Source organism: Pyxicephalus adspersus, chromosome 3 (genome assembly GCF_032062135.1).
Source record: "Pyxicephalus adspersus chromosome 3, UCB_Pads_2.0, whole genome shotgun sequence".
Taxonomy (NCBI): Eukaryota; Metazoa; Chordata; class Amphibia; order Anura; family Pyxicephalidae; genus Pyxicephalus; species Pyxicephalus adspersus.
In genome coordinates, this window is record NC_092860.1 from 26,412,935 (window position 1) to 26,432,745 (window position 19,811).

General features: G+C 37.7%; 1 protein-coding gene across 1 annotated transcript in view; it reads left to right on the top strand.

The window, feature by feature from the left end:
* Positions 1-19,811, top strand: part of LOC140325917 (inactive phospholipase C-like protein 2) — an 86,520-nt gene that overhangs the window by 51,883 nt on the left and 14,826 nt on the right. Inside the window, exon 4 of the mRNA XM_072404031.1 lies at positions 6,090-6,165. Coding sequence (XP_072260132.1) covers positions 6,090-6,165 — 76 coding nt within the window. The remainder of the gene's footprint in view (positions 1-6,089; positions 6,166-19,811) is intronic.

Sequence of the window (19,811 nt, forward strand, 5' to 3'; positions counted from 1 at the left end):
TGAATGGAGGAGGAGGGGATGCTATAGCTGGAACACAGTGAATCAGTAAGAGAAAAATAAAACACTTCACTGCCCACCTAATGCAAAGTACATACATTATGTGAAGCTGAGAGAGTTTTACATTGATGTGAATGAACAGACTGCCATGAACACAGCATAATAATATGGCAATATAAAAATAGCAGGCTGTGTGTGGGGGAGTTCTGTCTATTCCTGTTCCAAGCATGTATTGTGCTTTTACTAATCAAGATAACTGGGATGGCCATGATATAACAAAGCCTGACCTGATGATACCTTGGAAGCCCAGATGTTTGACATTTCCTATATAGCAGGAAGACGGCATTGGACTATGCCAAATGGCACTAACCAACCTGTAGAACTAAAATCCATAGTACTACCAATGACTGGCAGCTGAACTAATGCTGAATTAAAGAAGATTTATTTCTTGAATGCTGTTTAAAAGTGTAATAAATGCCAGGTTAGGTGTATTTTTGCAAGCTCTTTGAATGAATTGCAAAGGTTTTATGTCCACCATATGGTAATGCAGCCTCTTGCTATGGACTTTAAATATTTGTGAAGCTATACTATACTTTAATAAAAGATTGACTTTATGGCTATTACATTCAGCCAAAAACACCTTTTTGGTAAAGCAGAGAAAGGGTAGTATCATCCTTTTCCAGGTGACAGGTGCTCCTCCATTTTTTTCTTTTCCTATGTGTCACTTGGTGAGGAAGGGAAGTCTCCCAAATTGAGTTACGAGTACAAAAACAACCTGACAGAATTGTTACCTTCATATTTTTTTAAATACCATATAAGATGTAAACTGTGCTACCAGTGCCCAGGGTTTTGCCATGATGTGCAAATTTTCTTGGCAGTGGTAGCCATGCTAGATCAAGGTGACCTCAACAATCACCCCTGACATTCTAGGGGGATGCACGTAATGTTCAGTATATGCAATGATAATTATAATACATTACCAAAATTCATGAAGTAATGCAGTCAATGTGGAAGACTGTGGACATGCTTCGGATGTGACTGAAGACTAGAGACAGCTAGAGATTGGGGTTATATGACATAAGACTGCCAGACATCACTGTTCATTATCAACTTTACATCTCCCACTGTTGGCTTCAAGCAAATACTATGGGCTGCATACAGCCCATGGGCTTAAAGTTGGGGACATTAACATATTAAGTAATTGTAGGCATACTTATTTTAAATATTAGAAACTTAGAAGGGATTATTCTTAGACCGTAGACAATTTACTGCCCAAATAACTCTTTATTCCTAAATATAAATTTATTTTGAATAATGCCTGCCTTAATTCCCATGGTGTTCTGAGTTGTAGAGACAATGGGCCTGATTTACCAAAGCTCTCCAAGGCAGGGGAGAATACACTTTCATCACTGAAGCTGGGTGATCCAGCAAACCTGGAATGGATCTTGTCCAGGATTCAAAACATTTTCTAGCGAATAACTTTGAAGAAATCCATCCCAGGTTTGCTGGATCACCCAGCTTCACTGACAAAAGTATATGCTGTCCAGCCTTAGAGCTTTAATAAATCATGGCCAATATGTGAGTAGATTCTCCTTTACATATGTATCTTCACACAATGCTGCCCCTTTTCTGCAGCTTTCCACTTACAGATGAATAAAAAAAATCAGAACATCAGTTTCATGACTCATTCTTAATATTCATAAGAGTTCAGGCATGTTATCCATATTTTTATTCTGTTTTACATAATTAGAAGGCTGCAAAGATGAGCTCATGCAAACTGACAAATTAGGGGACTGAAATTGCTGACCACCTGATAATACAACTTGCCTGTCCGTTTTTGTGTCTTTGGTATTTTCTTCATTTCCTATAGTGATTAGTTAAACTTAGAACTTCTGATCTGCATACTAGCTCCAGGCAACTAACATCATTGGTAGAGAAATGGCAGACTCCATATTGTTATAATAGTGTCCTAAGGATATAAAGAATTAAGTTACCTATATCTTTACATTTACAATATACTAAAGCTACGTACACACTTCCAATTATTATCGTTGGAAAACGAACGACGAACGTTCATGCACGATATATACGACCGATCGTATAGCACCGATCCTGCACATAGAGTTAACGACACGATCGTTCGTAGATATTGTACACACAATAGATACGATCGTTTGAGCGATAGAGGAACTATGTGCACGACAGGAAAGTGAACGGACGTTCGTTCATCACGCATGCTCTGAACATGGACGATCAACGAACGACCGTACACACGAACGATGTTCAACGATCGTCGTCCGATCCGTCGGTCCGGTCGTTCGTTTCCAGCGACTTTCCTCGTTCGTCGGCGTCGTTGGTTACTTTTTTACGAACGATTTTTTGCCCAATCGATCGTTCGTCGTTCGATTGGAACGATAAAAATTGGAAGTGTGTACGCACCTTTATGTGGTCAAGCAACTTTATGGCTAAATAAAAAGCAAAATGATTTTAGCTATAAGCCTACACATCTACAGAAGCCTCTGATTATCTCCCCAATATAGGTCTTTGACCAGTCAGTCAGGCAAAGATCTGGTAATTATTGGTATTGTGGAAGCTTCTAAACATTTCTGTAGCCCATTATTGATGCCTAATATATTAATAGACCAATATCAATATATGAGGTGTGGACTGATTATTGGAGACAATGATTTCTGTGATAATCCATCCTAATTCAATAATTCGTATCAGGGACTCCTTCAGTGGGGCTTGGTGCAAGGTCTTAGCTAAGTGTAGCTTCCTTTTCTGGGAAAAATACCAGCATTATAGTCGCTTACCTTAGCAATGCCAAGAAAGACTATTTTAATGGCTGAGTAGAGAAAACACAGGCCTGGTGGCAACCCTTCTATTGCAGTATGGGTGGTTGGAAGAGTACAGCACCCCAGAAATAATGAGTTGATGGACAGTTAAGTTGGGCTTTATATACATTAGAAAATAACATTGTAACCGTGTGTAATGACAAACATAGTACAAGGCGTATTTAACATATTTAAATGCTGAACAATACATTAACAGTATTAGAAGGTGATAGACAATTAGGATTTGTAATCCGTTTTCTGTTGACAGGAGAACCTTTTTAAATTAGCACATCTGGCCATTATTGCAATCCTTGTTCTTCAATGCTTTCAGTCATTGTATAGATTGTCTTAGTACGTAAACACTTATGTCATAGGTCAATGCTGTTCATCTGGGTCCTTGGGGGACATGAATGTGCCACAGTGTTAGGACCTATGTAATTAGCTGACAATATTGTAGAGCATCTGTAGTGTTTTAATGGGCTCCATGTGTGTTTACATGCATGTAATCAGCTTAATGTAAGTACTTTCTTTATCTCATTATAGTTAGCGTTTACCATCAGGGAAACATTTCCTGTTAGGAAAACAGTGTAGTGAGTAAAACCCAAAAGTCATATATGATTGCACTAATCTGTGGAATAAACGTCCCCTACCTGAAAAAATAAAGATAAACTCCTAAGGTATTCCTCATTTACCAAAATAAACCATAACCCAAATTTCCATGTACCCAGACCAGCATTAACATACATCTATAATGAAAGTGAAATCCTGTTCACTCTGAAAACCTATGAAGATGCATTTCATTTGAATGGATATTTGTAAGCAAATATTCAAACAATATTTTAAGTGAAAATTCTTAAATTGTTTAGTAAGTCATTTTTAATATAGGTGTGTTGGATGGACATAATGACATGCTAAAAGCCTATGTTGCGGACTGCCAATGTTGCATTATAAGTCTGAGATGCTTTTGAGCTTATTTATAATTCATTGATAGGTTCATTCAACCTTTGACCTGCTTCTAACCTGCATTTACCCTACTTTTCAGAATTGTATGCAAAACCCACTTGCATTGTGCAAAAGCTTATTGACACAGTTCATAACACAAGTTGACAAATACAGGTGGAATTACATTGATCTGCCTACCTCTACAACAAGTCAAACTCCAACCACGCTGATCTTCTACTACTTATTTTCTGTACAGTGTATATTATGTATAGGATGTGTTTTCCATAATGGAAACATAATTGTCCAAAAAAAGGAGGTGAGGAAAGTTGGGAGGATGGGTGGAACATCTCACATTAAGCTCACCTATGTTCCATGATTAGCCCTATAAAAGACCACTCTCTCTGCACCAGTTCACTAAAGACAAGCGTGTTGTTTCCTTTTAGACAGACTAGGAAAGGGCTAGTCCCTTAGTCAAATTTTGATTGCTATCCATGTCCCTGCTGGTTTGCCCATCTATTTGTTCTGATGGCCATTGAGGAGTGATCCAAAACAGCAGTGGCCAACCGGTGGTCCGCAAGAAAAGTTTGGTGGTGCATGGCTCTGGCCGGTGCGCCCCCTAGCAGGGTCAGGAGAAGGACCTATGTCCCCCGTATCTTTGGACACAACCCACCCACTGTTTGAGCCTGCGATGAGAAAGCGGGTGGGTTCTGGCATCATGACGTCACTCTGCGGGAAGTTTCTTTCCCTTTGAGTGACACGCGGTTCCCTGCCCATGCGCAGTCCGGAGTATGTAAATGTAGTGGTCCGTGAGCTCCAAAAGGTTGTCGACAACTGATCCAAAACATTTGAGCTGTCAGCAGAACAAGAGGTATGGGGGGACATTTTCAGTAAGGACATCCTTTTTTTTTTTTTTATTCTTTTTTCACACTTTTACCTAAGTTTTCCCGACTATAATAAGATATATTAGGCAGAGAATATCAAAAAGTTGTTTGAAAGAAAAAGGGGTAGGGGTTATCGCAATAGGTGTTCTTCTCAAGTGCAGTGTCTCCATTTAAACACATGCAACTATGTTCAAATAAAAAATGCTGTTTGACCTACTTTGCGCAAACTTCAAATGTTCTTCTATAGGACATGCTGTGTCAAAAGAAATGCAAGGCAATGCAAAAGAGGTCAACCTCTGAAATGATGTGTGTACTACTCTGTCAGATTTGGCTGACCTACATTTGGCATGCATTCCAAACACAAGAAAACAATGTCCATTGACACAGGCTTTAAAAGTATTTTGGTATGCAAATTAACTAGAATTGTTTTCATGTTTACCATCCCATGCTGACACTACTTTATTTGATTTGGAAATCTAGATATCAATGGGTTCTTGTGTTTGCTAGATATGAGTAATCTAAATATTTAGTGTTCAGATGAATTAATAAGATGGTGTGTGGGCCATGAGAACAAGCACACAGGAACCACATCTATGTAATGATAGTGTGTTCCTAGCTTAATATTTTTATTAATATTATTCCTAGCAAATGATTATTAGATAAGGCCTACAACTGATTATGGAGATCACTCTGAATAAAGAAATAGCCTCTGAAAACGTCACTCCTGATCCACTTTCATGGACCTTTGCCATACTGGCCCTCTGTTGTCCTGCCTAAAATCTCAGGGTGTTATTACAGCGCCAACATATTATGCAGTGCTGTAAATTAAATAGAGGTTGCAAATGACTGACAGTGGCACAGGAGGAGGCGAGGACCCTTCCCCAAAGATCATAAAATCTAGGAGGATGGGGGAAATATTTGATTCTTCCAGGTATGAGTAAGAATATAACCTCCTCCTACGATGCAGCACCTTACCCAAGCAGCCAGGTGTAAAACAATTATGTATCAAAGAGGATTATGTCTTTAAAAGTTTTTTTTGAGCGCACAACACTTTTCACCCAAAGATTATACAAACATATACTTTTGGCTCTGATAGAGCAGGACTGGCGGGGAAGTGTGGCAGAGATTAGCAGGATGGTGAGAAGGTGATGGAGATAATAAATAGGAATGTGGGAAGGTGGTGGAGATAATAAATAGGATGGTGGGAAGCTTTCAAGAAGCTGTCATCATTTGGGCCTGTTTACCCACCCTAACATAGTTTGTGTGTAGGCATTTTTAGGCTTCTTCTTTATTGTATTTATTTAAATCTGGACACGTGCAGGAAGCATGGACATATATGGTTGATAACAAAACTTAACCTACTGCTCCGTAAAGATTGTGTGTTCCCTAAAGCCTGCATTGCCTGGTCTAATGCCTGGTCTTCTTTATCTTTCAGTTCATACAAGCAAGCAGGACATTAATAGAGACTTCAGATGCAGTTTACAACAAAATTATTCAAGTGCAAAAAACAGGTAAGACATTATTTACCCACTTGTCTCACTCTTTTTTTGATATGAGAATCTCTTCATTGTGTAGGCTTTAGTAATGAATTTATAAAATGAACACATCTTTGGTTAGCAAACACCATTCTTCAAAAAACTATGGCATGTTTTAAAAGTATGTAGTTTGTAGTACTTATTGGATCAAATTTTGTTTAAGCAATTGCAATTCAACAAAAGTTAAATTGTAGATGGATCTATGGGCTGTTTCTGCTTATAGCATCTCCAAAGTTAAGATTTACCTTCCATAATTTACAACTTCATGTCTTCTTGAGAGTTGGGGTGTCCTTGTCTACCTTTCTGTGTGCCTGCATCTTCTAATAATTACTTCAAAATATTAAAATACTAAAAAAAGAGAGAGCAGAACACTCTGGTGGCCTCAGCACAGTCCTGTAGATGGTCTGATTGTAGAGCAAGATAATTCTTAAAGTGAACCTGTGCCCAAACTACTTACCAACCTCGGGTCACAATTAAGGTCCGCCGGTTCATTATTTGTTTCCATCCACCAACAAGGTAGTTGTTTATGTCTGTACCACTTCTCTGACCATCAACATCTTTAATAAAGTCTCTGGGTCATTTATCATCATTTTCTGATGCTACACAAGAGAAAGTGCTAATCAGAGGAAAGAATGAATACAAGTTTGTGTACTACTCACTATAAAAAACCCAGTAATGATAGCTAGTACCAATGTGGTGGCAATGTGCGTCGGTAGTGCATATAGCAACATTTATTAATAAAAACATGGGACATATGGATTTCCATCCCACCTATTTGACATTCAAGCAATACTAGTAACACAACCAGCCTTCTAAAAACTTTCCATAGCTTAGTCCCAAGACACTATTATAATTGCAAGCATGAATGTTTTGCCTCTGAATTATTCAAGTCTATTTTCTTTAGAACAAAATGTAAAAGATTTAACAAAAATGTGTATTTAAAAGCCACAATTCCTTTATTATTCTTCATGGTCTTAGGCTGTGTACACGTTAGACTTTTGTCATCGAAAGGGATTTTTCACGATCCGTTCCAACGACAAAAGACTGAAAGATGCATGAATGAGTGATATGCATACATCGCCGTTCTGCTCTATGGAGAGGGGAGAACAAGCAAGCGGCACCCCACTGCGCTCTTTCCCCTTCGCTTGCATTACAGTCGTTCTTGGATACACCTGGACAGATCCATGAACGACGTCGGACGGCCGCTGTACACACTTCAGATTCTTGTCTGATACAAGCCCTGAAACAATAATTGGACTAGAATCATCTGACGTGTGTACGTAGCCTAAATGATTAATACAGGTCTCTTTTTCCAGAATGTTCATATTAAAGATCACCTAGAGTTAACTTAACCTGCAGATTCAGATCTTTTGCTCTCTGTGAGTTCACGGTTTTATTTTTAGTTATACTGCTGAAGGTAATTCATCTAGAAATGCAAGCACAAATATTTTGGTGAGTTCAAGGTAATGTCAGGGGGAATGATACAAATAACTTCAGCAAATATTATATTGTATGTGTAACCCAACTATATGTTGAGTAAGATCTGCAATTAAAAGAGGTATCTGCTTTCAAACAAATGGCTTCAATTACATAGCAAAAGGGAAAAAAAAACATTAAATCTGTTACATATTCAGTGTTGCGGATCTAAACCATAACTGGATGACATTTAGTTTGCTAAACAATTTTGTATTCTACGCGATGTTTTCACATTTTATTTTATTGAAACGGCAAATCAAGTTTACAGGATACAAATAATCGAATACCAGATAAGTCTGACTAACACAAAGATAAAACAACAAAATTAAAAAAAAACTTACCGTACATACAACATCACACAGTACATACAACAACATTTTGATATATGAAATACACAGCAAATATTAGGCATGTGGCCTTTATACCCAACAACATAATTTAATCAAAATTTTACCTGTCCATTAATATTGGAAGGCTTATTTTTACTCCAGGTGGAGTGAACTTTAAAGCCCAAGAACAGAAAGGAATACAAAACAATCGGGAAAGAAAAAAATGTATGAGTATAGAGAAAGGATGGAGTGACCCAGGGACAGGAGAAAAGAAATGTAAAAAATACAGCCAGACCCCCTTCTTCCTCTCCAACTCCTCTTTTGAGTACAGCAAGTAAACAATTGTAGCCTCTTTGTTGGGTTGGTCCCTCTTTGGGGGGAGGCAGTGGTTACATTGTACTGACTTGCTTCCCAGTGGACCCCTTTCAGATTTTCCTGACAGTTCCGGTCTAAAATTCTAGTTAAGTTAAAATACCTGGGAATAATGCTTCATGTCGGGAAACCTCATTCCTCCCAACACCTAATTTATGAACATTTTTTAAGATTGAGGAAGATAGACTATAATAAGAGAACCTGGGAAATAAAGCAAACCTGTTTTTCCTGGACCAGATCTATTCCAGGTTTGCTGGATCACCCTGCTTCACTGATGAAAGTGTATCCTCTCCAGCATTGAAGAACTTTTTAAATCAGGCCCATTGTGTAAAACATTTGGAGCGATTTTCATAGTACAGCTCTTATTTTGAACTACAGAACAGTTGCTATGAACTGTATGTTGTGGAGATGAGAACCATTAGAAGAATTTAGTAGTTTAGCAAGATGCACTTGGGCTGGACTGACACTATTCAATTTAGAAAAAAAAATGCTGTACTCGCAACAAGAAAGAGGAAAAGTTGGATCTTTGTCCCATGAACTGGAATTTTGTGTTATCCCTATGTCTTTAAATGGCTGAACACATTTTTTTTTTTTTTTTGCATCAACATATTAAATCCTTCGTATTCCCCATTATTGTATTTTGCAGACACCCTTAAAATTCTTTTAGTATAACTTATTGTTTAAGCTTACTGTATATGTTTGGCTCTTATGAACTGACCTTGGTGTTAACTAAATATGTAGCTACCACAAGTCTAAATACTTGTGGTAGCTACATACAGCAACATTTTGTGAGGCCTATATTCACAGCAAAAACATATTTTTTTTCTTTTGTACTCAAGTATGAGATTATTAGTTTGAAGTTGTGCATTGGTGCATACAGGAAATACTGATAGTTTATTCTTCTTTCCAGTCCATGTAATGAAAATATTGCCAACAATAATACATCATTAAATAATTAATATTCTAAGAACACTCCTGGATGTAAAAATAGTATGTTCTAATCAGTGGTCCTGATTTATTACATTTCTCCAAGATAGGAGAGGATAGGCTATCATGGGAGAAACTGGGTTCAGCAAACCTGAAATGAATTTCTTAAAAATCATTTGCTATTAGCTAATGTTTTCAATCCTGGACCAGATCCATTTCCGGTTTGCTAGATCACGCAGGTTCTCCCATAATAGTCTATCTTATCCAGTCTTAAAGACCTTTACCTCCCCTGGCAGTTTGATTATGACCGTATTTTTCAAAGTCAAAACGGTACATTGTCTTAAATGTTCCGCCATGTCCCATTGATCACACTGGGGACACAGATGCCAGGCGGGCATTGCTGGAGGTCGCCGTGAGCTTGTGGGGACCAGGTAAGCCCTTTACAATGCCAATCTGAGTGTGGCTTCAGGTTACCGCTTTTGGTACTGAAAATTACCCCAAGCCACACACAGATCCTTGAATCTAATTATGAAATTTGGTAAGTATGCTCCCTATATACAAAGATATTGGCAAGAAGTGGAGGGAAAATAATAATAAACTGTGGTGGGGCAAGGTTCCCTTGTCCTTTCTGGAGCTGGTCCAACACAGGACTATTGGTAAAGAAGTCAGACACAACATGGGAGATGTCTAGTAAAGATCATAGATCTTCAAATCCTAATATGTACAGTATAAATGGGAATCATATTCCTATTCAAATTGAAATCTGATTTTTATAACCAGTGGTCATCAACCTTTTGGACGTCACGGCTAACTAAACTTACGGACTCAGGACTGTGCATGCGCAGAGAGCTGTGTGTCACTCAAAGGGGAAAATTTCCCCCAAGAGTGACGTCATGATGCCAGAACCCCCCACTCTCCAATTGCAGGTCTGAGCCAGAGACACAACCCGGCCTCCACCCTCAGCCTGCGATCCATACGGGGGACATGGTCTGCGGCTCTGGCCAGGGTGCACCGGCCAAAGCCAACGACCATCAAAATTGGTGATTGCTGTTTTAACCTACATCACATTGTTATTGTTTCTAAAGGCTGCATAGTCACAGATGCATTTCCAGACAGCTGACTAATTGAATTTAGTAAAAAAAAATAGGCAGCCAGCTTCCCTGTTCCTTGGTAATACATATCTTTTAATGTGTTATGGCTCCTAAGTGGTGACTAAAGAGTACTTGTAAACTGTAGTTACCATAGCTGCTTAGTGTGTGAGAGGGCGCTCTGGGATTAATTGGTACAAACACAAGTGTCAGTTTAATTAACTTTTTAGTCATTATGCTCTGATGTGTGGTGTGGGCGTGAGAGTTACAGGGAAATGTAGATTGTACAGAGAGAGCTAACATAAAATTTTGACCTGTAGTAGAAAACAATAATAAGATAATAATAAAAAAGTACACTTTATAGCTTCTGCATTTCCACAGGGTGAGACTATTTCATCGTTAACACTTTATATTGCAAGTAAGTGGTAGACATAAACTTCAGAAAGTGCAAAACAGAACAAACGTTAGGAGCCTATAAAATACCGGTCAGCATTGTGTGCCCTTTATCTTCATTAAGTCAGGGTGCCGACTTTTCAGTCTGCTAAAGACTGATGTTGTACTTGTTGCACTTCTTCATCTCTCTTGTGTTTGTTGCACACTATAACATTATCATCCATATACATCTTCTTTAATCACAGGTGCTTGTCATTCTTACTAAACATGTAGACAATAGCCTAGGCAAGTAGAAGAGATGCAGGTCATATATGGGGCGTATTTTCTAAAGCAATGGAGGTGACATTCACCAAAAAAGTTACATTACATTTATTTACAGGTGAATCACACACAGTAACTTAAAACATATAACAAGATAGACCTTGAGTAAATGTTTGGTGAAATTTATGTTCACTGCTTTTTAATATACCCTTACAACCTATTTGCTCGCCTAAATCATTTTTACATTTTCTCCTATTCTGCTTCTTTAAATATTTGATTAAATGTGTTAATACTATAATTGTATCAGACAATTATTGGATTTAACAGAGGCACACTGATATCTACTGTATGCAGCATCATAACAACTTAAAAGCATTGTTTTCTCAATAAAAGCTTCAGCTTGCAGCAGTGAAATTTTAATCACATAATCAGAACCATTGTAATTGGATTCAAATGTTTAGCGAGGACTTAAGCTGTCACCGACAGCCAAGTTTGACAGCTAGCAGCTGCGCATGTTGGCTGCTTACTGTCAATGAGATGGCATTTATAAACGTATTTTGGGCTTAGGGTGTTGTTAAGAAATGTAATTGAGAAGGGTTTAAATTGGCATCAGGTGTATTTAATTAAAATTGATACAAGACTAAAATGCAGGCATATAGCTGAACATTGATATTGTCTACTAATGCTGCCCCTTGTCATAATGTCATGCCAGTATATTCTCAGCCTCTTCCTACTCTCCTCCCATGTCCTCCATCACTGGACACTACACCGGAAAGAAAAGATTTCAGTGGGAAGGAGAAAAGTTTTTTGACCACATGCAAAACTTCCTTCATGGAAATATGTGAGATAAAATATCTTCACAAAGCTTTTCTTCAGAGACCCTTTGCTGTCTTGGTCCACCACTGGCTGGGCCTTACACCATTTTTGTTTGTAGAAATCTCAAAAAATATTTTTAAGGCATTTCATAAATTTACCTTCTGTGGATGTCGAGCAATCTACATTTGATCCCCCAGAATTGTGTATTTTTCTTTATGTACAGCCATTTATTGCATCTAAAAATCTGAGAAATTGCAGCGTTTTCGATGACCCAATTAGGGTAGTCAATTAAGGTAAAATTAAGGTAAGTCATTACTTGTCAAGGGTTGTTATAATTGGTATTTTGATCATGGAAATGCATGTAAGAGGCAGTTTTCCCACTGGGCGACTGGAGTACCATTAATAGAACTTGTAGTGAGGCAATGAAACTAATCACTTCCCAGAGAAGGGAATCCCAGGAGTTTCCATTGGGACTTTTTGTCAACAGATTGCAAGGTTTGTTTGGTAGCAGACATAAATTAGCAGCAGACGCATCTGCCTTTTATGAAACAAATCTGTTTTAGTTTGGGTGGAATGTATTTTTAACCCCATTTGCAGGCAATATGATCCAGCCTCTAGAAAATCTGTCTGGTACACGTGGCATTTATTTATATGCTGTGAACAATGAGCTAAGTTTTCTTCTATTAAGGGACAGAACAAACTGTAAAAACTAGCGAGTATATTTATGAAAAATGTGATTAAATACAAAGTTAAAGGGTTACTTAGCACCCCGTCCTGAATCCCTACTAATCTTATTGTACTAGGTTTTAGACCATTTGCCAGGCATGCATATAATGAAGAGATCTTTGCATTGTCTCCAGCTTCTTTCCTTCCCTTGCTACTCTTCCACCTGTCTTTCATGTATGGTGATGCCGTATCCTCTGCAACCTCCTGCAATATCCTTGTATCTGTTATTCATGGTCTCCCCAGGCCTTCATGTTTCTCTCTCCTTGTTTGGATGATGGAACCACTGTGACTACTGCAGGATTGTAATACTAATTTTAGCAAGTGCATTATAAATAATAATGGACATTCTGGACACCCTAAATTTGCCTATAATTTTAATAATTGTCCAAAATTTTTCATATGGTTCCACTGCTTTATTGTAAATATTGTGCAGGATCCCTTGTCTCCCACTGTCATTGCAAATGTTTGTAAACACTTGATTTATACTGGAAATGTAACAAAAACTAGTAAGGAACCATAAATCCCATAAAAATATATACCTACCTCCACTTTTAAAAATCTATATTCTGTAATATATACAGAGCATATGTAGGACAGTCCTCTGCACTCCAGTCAGTCATCTATCAGCTGTAACCTGCCATAGGAAATAGGAAATGAATTAGATTCAGTGGTGCACTATTCTAATCCGCTGTCATCTCCGCAGAGAGACTTTTGAAGATTGATTATAACATCACCGTGATTTACCCATTCTGTATTCCTACAGTTACACTTTTCGTTTCTGTGGATTTGGTTTAAGCCCTTCATGTTTTTGATAGCATTTTGCTTTCAGTCTGTGTTACAGTTTAATTGTAAAGGCTTTGAAACATCTTATTTAAATGTAGCAGTGACTCATAGTCTGAAGCTATCATCAAGCAGTGGAATCAAAATCCGACTCCTGCCCAAAGGGCTTATTTATTTGGTGGGATAAACCCCATCTACGCCATGTTCTGTCAATTTAAACACTTGCTGCATTTCGTTTATATGTTTCACGTTCTGCAAATTTCTGTATTCTGTCCTCCTAATGGTAAAGCCACGTTTATCACTTATTAAACATAGCATATCTCCACCATTCCAAAGATCTGCATATTGTAAGGGAGCAATACAAAGTAATGTATTTTGTACTTCGTAATTCTTCCCTTGAGCTGCTTGTAGAAGCTTTTTAATCATGGGAAATATTACTTTTTTGTTTTACTGCTGATTTGGAGTAGTAGACTCTCTGACTGTTGTTTATTTGGCAGCATTTCGTGGACAATGGTGGAAAGTTATACATATAATTTGTCTAGGGACAGCAATACTGTGTACTATTTCACATTTGATAAAATTGATACTTGGAAAAGTCTGTTCTTTTTATAGTTCATTGCCATTACTTTTATGTCCTCATTACATTTTTATAATGCCTGCTTTATCTCTTTCCAGACTTTTATAATGTCTTTTAGCTTTCTAGAGCTATATTTTAATGACTTACTCTTGGAGATGGATTCGCCATTATGTGCAGGGTCTATAGGCAACAGAAGCAAAGAGGCAGTTTTTAGTATTGACTGCACATTCTTTCCCCCAACATTCTCACAAAGACAGTCCAAAAATGAGCTTAATTACACATTGTGATAACATATTAAGATAGGTTAGCACCAGCAAAACGTGATATATAAAAAATGTGATCCCAACACGATGTGTTGGTGTGGGTGCCAATAGTTGGAATCCTACAGACTTCACTGATTGAATTCTACACCTGCACACGCTTCACCCCTTCTTTGAACAAGCTGCACATTACTTCACATGTTTAGAGCAGGTTCCGACCTGCAGCGGGATCAAGTGGTTCCAGCTGGCACCTACCATTTGCTCAAACCATAGCGCTGGTTCTTAATAGACCAGAATCTACAGATTTGTAAGAGTAGCAGCACAGAACTGTGCATTGACACCCCCAGTGATTCTCAATTGGACTACTGCAGGTAAAAGCTGCATGTAGCATCTCCTGGCATGAGGAAGCCGTAACCACACTGCCACCTTTATAGCCAGTCTGAACATAGCCTTACTCCCGAGTTGTAAAATCTCTCAACAACAGTTATTGTACTCTCACATCCTGCTCTTATACTGTACATTTTTTTAGCTTATTTTCTCATCTGTTAATCTCCTTTATTTTTCTACTCCCCTACTTCATACATGAGCCTTATTCCTCTGTATTTTCTATTCAGCTTCATACGCTCATTTCTGTACACTTGCAATTCACATGCTAATATCTCACCTATTCTTACTGTTTCTCCATTTCACTTTCCAAGCACCACCACCTCTACCACTGTATACCTAGTATCTTCCTTAATAAATCTCCCGCTACAACATTTTATACTTTACTCTTGCACTTGTCATTCCAAGCTTATTCCTTTAAGAGTATTTAACATATGTAAGTCTTACGCTTATGCTTCATCATGTTGCTGTTCCTTGCTTATTTAATATTCATTTTACTTGTCTTAATCTGTGTCTAATCCTCTAATCCATAATCTCTTTTTTTGTTTTTTTTCTCCCACTCCACACTTTTCATGCTCCTTCCTTTTTTATCTCTCTTCACTCTCTTAGAGTACACCTTTTGTTTATTCTTCAGCTACCTCTTAAACCTTAATAAATTTATTTTTTATTCACCACAACAAATTCACTTGATCACAGGCCTTTCATTTTTCCTTCTCTGTCCATTTCTTCCCTCCCCTCTGTCCATTCATCTGTCTCCTTGTTTATTATGATTATACACAGCAGACATAGCTGCATGAAAGATACAGATGTTTATAGAAATCTATCAATATTCATTTATCCATTATTAGATTGTCTGTCATTAGGCAATTACTTTCTCCCTGTCTTCCTTTCTTCCCTTCTTCTTCACCGCTGACATTGCAGCAAGCACTCTTCCCATGCCAGCCAGTAATTATGCTGATTATCCTAATTACTGTGCGTGTATGGATGTATTAGGCGAACATAAGAATCCAGTATGTTCTTGCAGAGGCTAGGCATTAACTCCAGCTACTGCCAGAGAGTTAGCAATAGTTTTTAAGCATACTACTAAATATATGATATAGTCATGAGGAAAAGAAAACACATCCACTTTCAATCCTGAGAATTTACTGATTGGGACATAATAAAGTTCATTTTGTTCTCAGCAGGATCTAGAATTATAATAAATCTAACCTCAGGTGTAAAACAACACATGCCAGATTTCACTGTGTCGATATTTATCTAACAAAAATGAAGCCAAATGGAGAAGCCATGAGTAACAATCTAAGTACAATCCCATGATTCAGATGCTTGTTGAACCACCTCTAGCAGCAATAACTTGAAGTAAACATATTCCGTATATATTTATCAGTCTTTTACATTGTTGTTAGGAAGAGCGGGACAGAATTCCTCCACAACACTACTTCAGTTGACTGAGGTTTGCAGGCATTCATCTATGCACAGCTCGCCAAAAGTCCCCCGCAGCATTTTGAGTGAGTTGAGGTCTGGACCTTTACAGGGTCATTGCATTCCCTGGCTTGTTTCTTTTACAGTAATTTTGTCATAGGTTTGCTGATATGCTGGGTATCACTGTTCTGTTACATGACCCAATTTCTGCCAGGGCTTAGCTGTTGCCTCACAGTTGACTCTATACTAAGGTAAACTGACGAGTTTATGGTTGACTGCAAGGTACCTAGGTCCTCTGGCCGCAAAATATGCCAAGTCATCACCGCTCCACCACCATGCTTACCAGTTGGTATGAGGTGTTTGTGCTGATATGCTGTGTTTGGTTTTCACCAAACATGGCGCTGTGCATTAAAGCCAGACAAATCCACTTTGGTCTTGTTTGTCCATAGGAAATTGTTCCAGAAGTCTTGTGGCTGGTTCACATGTAACTTTGCAAACCTTAGTCATGCTGCCATGTTCTTTTTAGAGAGAAGAAGTTTTCTCATGGCAACTGTTTCAAACAAACCAAGTCTTTTTTTAGTTGTACTCTAGTGAACTTTAACACTTACCAGACTAACTTAGGTCTGTAGGGTCTGAGGGTTTTTTTTTTTGCTGTTCCTCAGAGCATTGCATGGTCCCACCTTATGGTGAATTCTTTGGGACAAACACTTCTAGGAAGACTGGCAGATGTCTTGGGTGTTTTCCCACTCATAAATAATCTTTCTCACTGTAAAGCCACGTACACACGTGCAGTTCTTGTCATTGGAAAGGATCTTTCCCGATCCTTTCCAATGATAAGAACTGCACGATGCATGAACGAGTGCTGTGTATACAGCACCTTTCTGCTCTATGGAGAGGGGAGGGGGAGAGCGACGGAGCTGCACCATGCTGCGCGCTCTCCCCCTTCCCTTGCATTAGGATCGCTCGTTGTTCATCGTTCCTGGATCCGCCAGGACGGATCCATGGACGATGAACGACGCGGGCTGTACACATGCCAGATTCTCGCCCGATATCCGGCCGAAGCCGATTATCGGGTGAGAAAAATTTGATTTGTGTACGTAGCTTAAGATAATGGACTTCAAACTGTTTAGAAATAGCCTTCTAACCCTTCCCAAAGTGATGGGCAGAAACAATTGCTTCTCTAAGATTATTGCTGGTGCTTCAGACCTGCAAACTGAAAGCTATCTGCTTTTATACATTGCATTTGATTACCGGTGGTAGGTGTGTGCTTGAATAATTACACTTCTGCATTTTAGTTTAGTTTTGTTAAATAAATAATGGCATACTAAATTATAGCATGCATTGTTGTTCTTATACAATCTTTTGTCTATCTAATTTTGAAACCTGCTAGGAACAAAATGATTTTTTTATGACCTGATATGTAAAACCTTAGAATTGAAAGAGTGTACAGACTGTATTTCCTTAAATGCAAAAGACCTAATGATTACCCAATTATTAAAACTTCTTATTCACCAGAGGTTTTCCTCTGGTCAAGGATTCAGATTCATACTGTCCAAATATCCATATAACATATGGAATACATGTTGATGTTTTAAGAACCATTTTTCTACTTGTTAGGTTTTTAAAAAATTGTAAATACTAGTTTTTCATTGATGTTGGTTGGTTAAATATTACATTTCTCCAATATTCTAATCTATATCTAATTTCCCTGCTAGAATATCAAGTCATTCATGTTTCTCCTTCTTTTTTGGTTCTACATTTATCTACAATAGGGGCTTAGCCCTGATTTAGAAAAATGTACATCTTCCTGTACTAATTTTGTACATGTTGCAGTAATTATTTTGGATTATAAATTAAGATTTGGTTTGGATTATGTTAAGTAATTCACATGCACTAATGGAGAAACCATTCCTATATTCCATATTGTTTAGGCACAGAACCATGACAATGGGCCCAGTGACTATTTTTTTTTAATCTACTTCTTGCTAATATGTTGAAGATTTAAAGTAGAAGCTCCTTCCAAAAAATCTTTTCCAGTTCAGTTAAATACATTGTAAGGATTAAAGCAGATTTTTTTGTTCTGCTGAAATCCACACATGAATTCTATGTATCACTTCTTAAGTGCTAAGTGGAAGGGTCTGCTTGCGGAACTTAAAAGATCAGTTTCTGAGTTGTAATGAGAGAAAATGGTGCAAGAAATGGATGAGCAGGTATACAAACTGTGCACACAATGTTCCCGTGTTGTCATGGTTGCCGGATTTACAAGGAATCAACATGTAATTTTTTGGCAGCTTTAGAAATTCACTGCTGAAATAGTGTAAAGGTGTAAAGTTGTGTAAGTACATTAAAATAAAATTTTAGATATGACTTATGTTAATGAAAGAAATAACAGGAAAACTGACAGAGTGACACTAGGAGCGTTGCAGTGCATTTTTTTTTCAATAGGGTACTTTTCCTGCCTGCCCCCAATGCCTTTAAACACCCCCCAATTTGAATAAATAAAGCATTAATATAATTTACGTTACTGATAATATTCCATCAAAATCCTGAGAATGACCTTCTTAGAGGATTTCTGTTGCCTCTGGCTATTCTCACGAAATTTCAAGACGGCATAGCAGACTGACCTGGAAGTAGGTGAATAGCATTTGTTTTTTATTTGCAATATTTATTCATTTAAAAAATATTTTTTTTAAAGTCTGCAGGGCGATTTTTTTAAAGTTCCTGGCAGAGAAGTGGATCCTCTATTTGCATGGCAGATCCAAATCACATTGCAACATACTATGATGCTGCCAAAAATACAACATATCCTATTTTCATCTAACACATACACAGAGCAAACTGGTGTAAACTAGCACATACAAATGATTTATTTTGATTTATCTTAGCTTTGGACCTCATTGGTGAACCGCAGCAAAATGTAGCCCAGCACTTCTGGTGTGCTCATTCCATTGTTTTATGAATTTAAAGCCATTTTCTGTCTGTTATCTTTCCATTCGTGTACATTCGCTGGCTTACGTAGTAATGGCAAGAAACATGAGTTATGGGGGTGGATTAGTTTCCTATGATGAATATTTGATACATTACTTATGATAGCCAGCAAATGAATACGTCTGTGTGACGAATATAGAAAGGGAGACAGCGGCATAAACCATCATTTATGTTGAAAGATTACTTTATAAATAGCATTGCTCTGCAAACTACTATTGTTAAATTATATAATGTCACAAAGTATAGCAGATGGTAATATTTAGTCTTTCAAAGCCATTATTATTCTTCTGAATGCTCATCACTGAGCTTAAAACAAGCAAACATATCCACCACAAAGAGCACCATTTTTTTTTATGATAATTGCATTTGTTAATGGTAACACTAGTTGTCCAGGTGACGCACCTAAATATGAAAATAATATATCAGCAGTGGTCATCTTACTTTATAGAATTCTGGCCTAGCTGCCAGCTACCAATTTACAGGTTATACACCGAGCAGTTAAAACATCCGTACAGAACAGCTACTAACTAATAGAGGGAAAGTGCTGGTGCTGCCATGACATGAATTGTTAAGGTAAAGTGGTTTGTAGTTAGGTCAGAATGTTATTTTCCCCAATCCTTAACCACCTGAGCGTTACACTGAGGTCTAGATTTCTGTACCAAAAGTGATCCATTGTTTTTCATGAATTTGTTTTTTTAAATTGTAGACCTGTAACTTACAGAAATATGTCCGAACAGGGGTTCTAGTAGATATTATGAATATAAAAAATGTTTGAAACACACAATCATTTAAAAAAAAAAAATACTTTTAATAAAATTAAAGG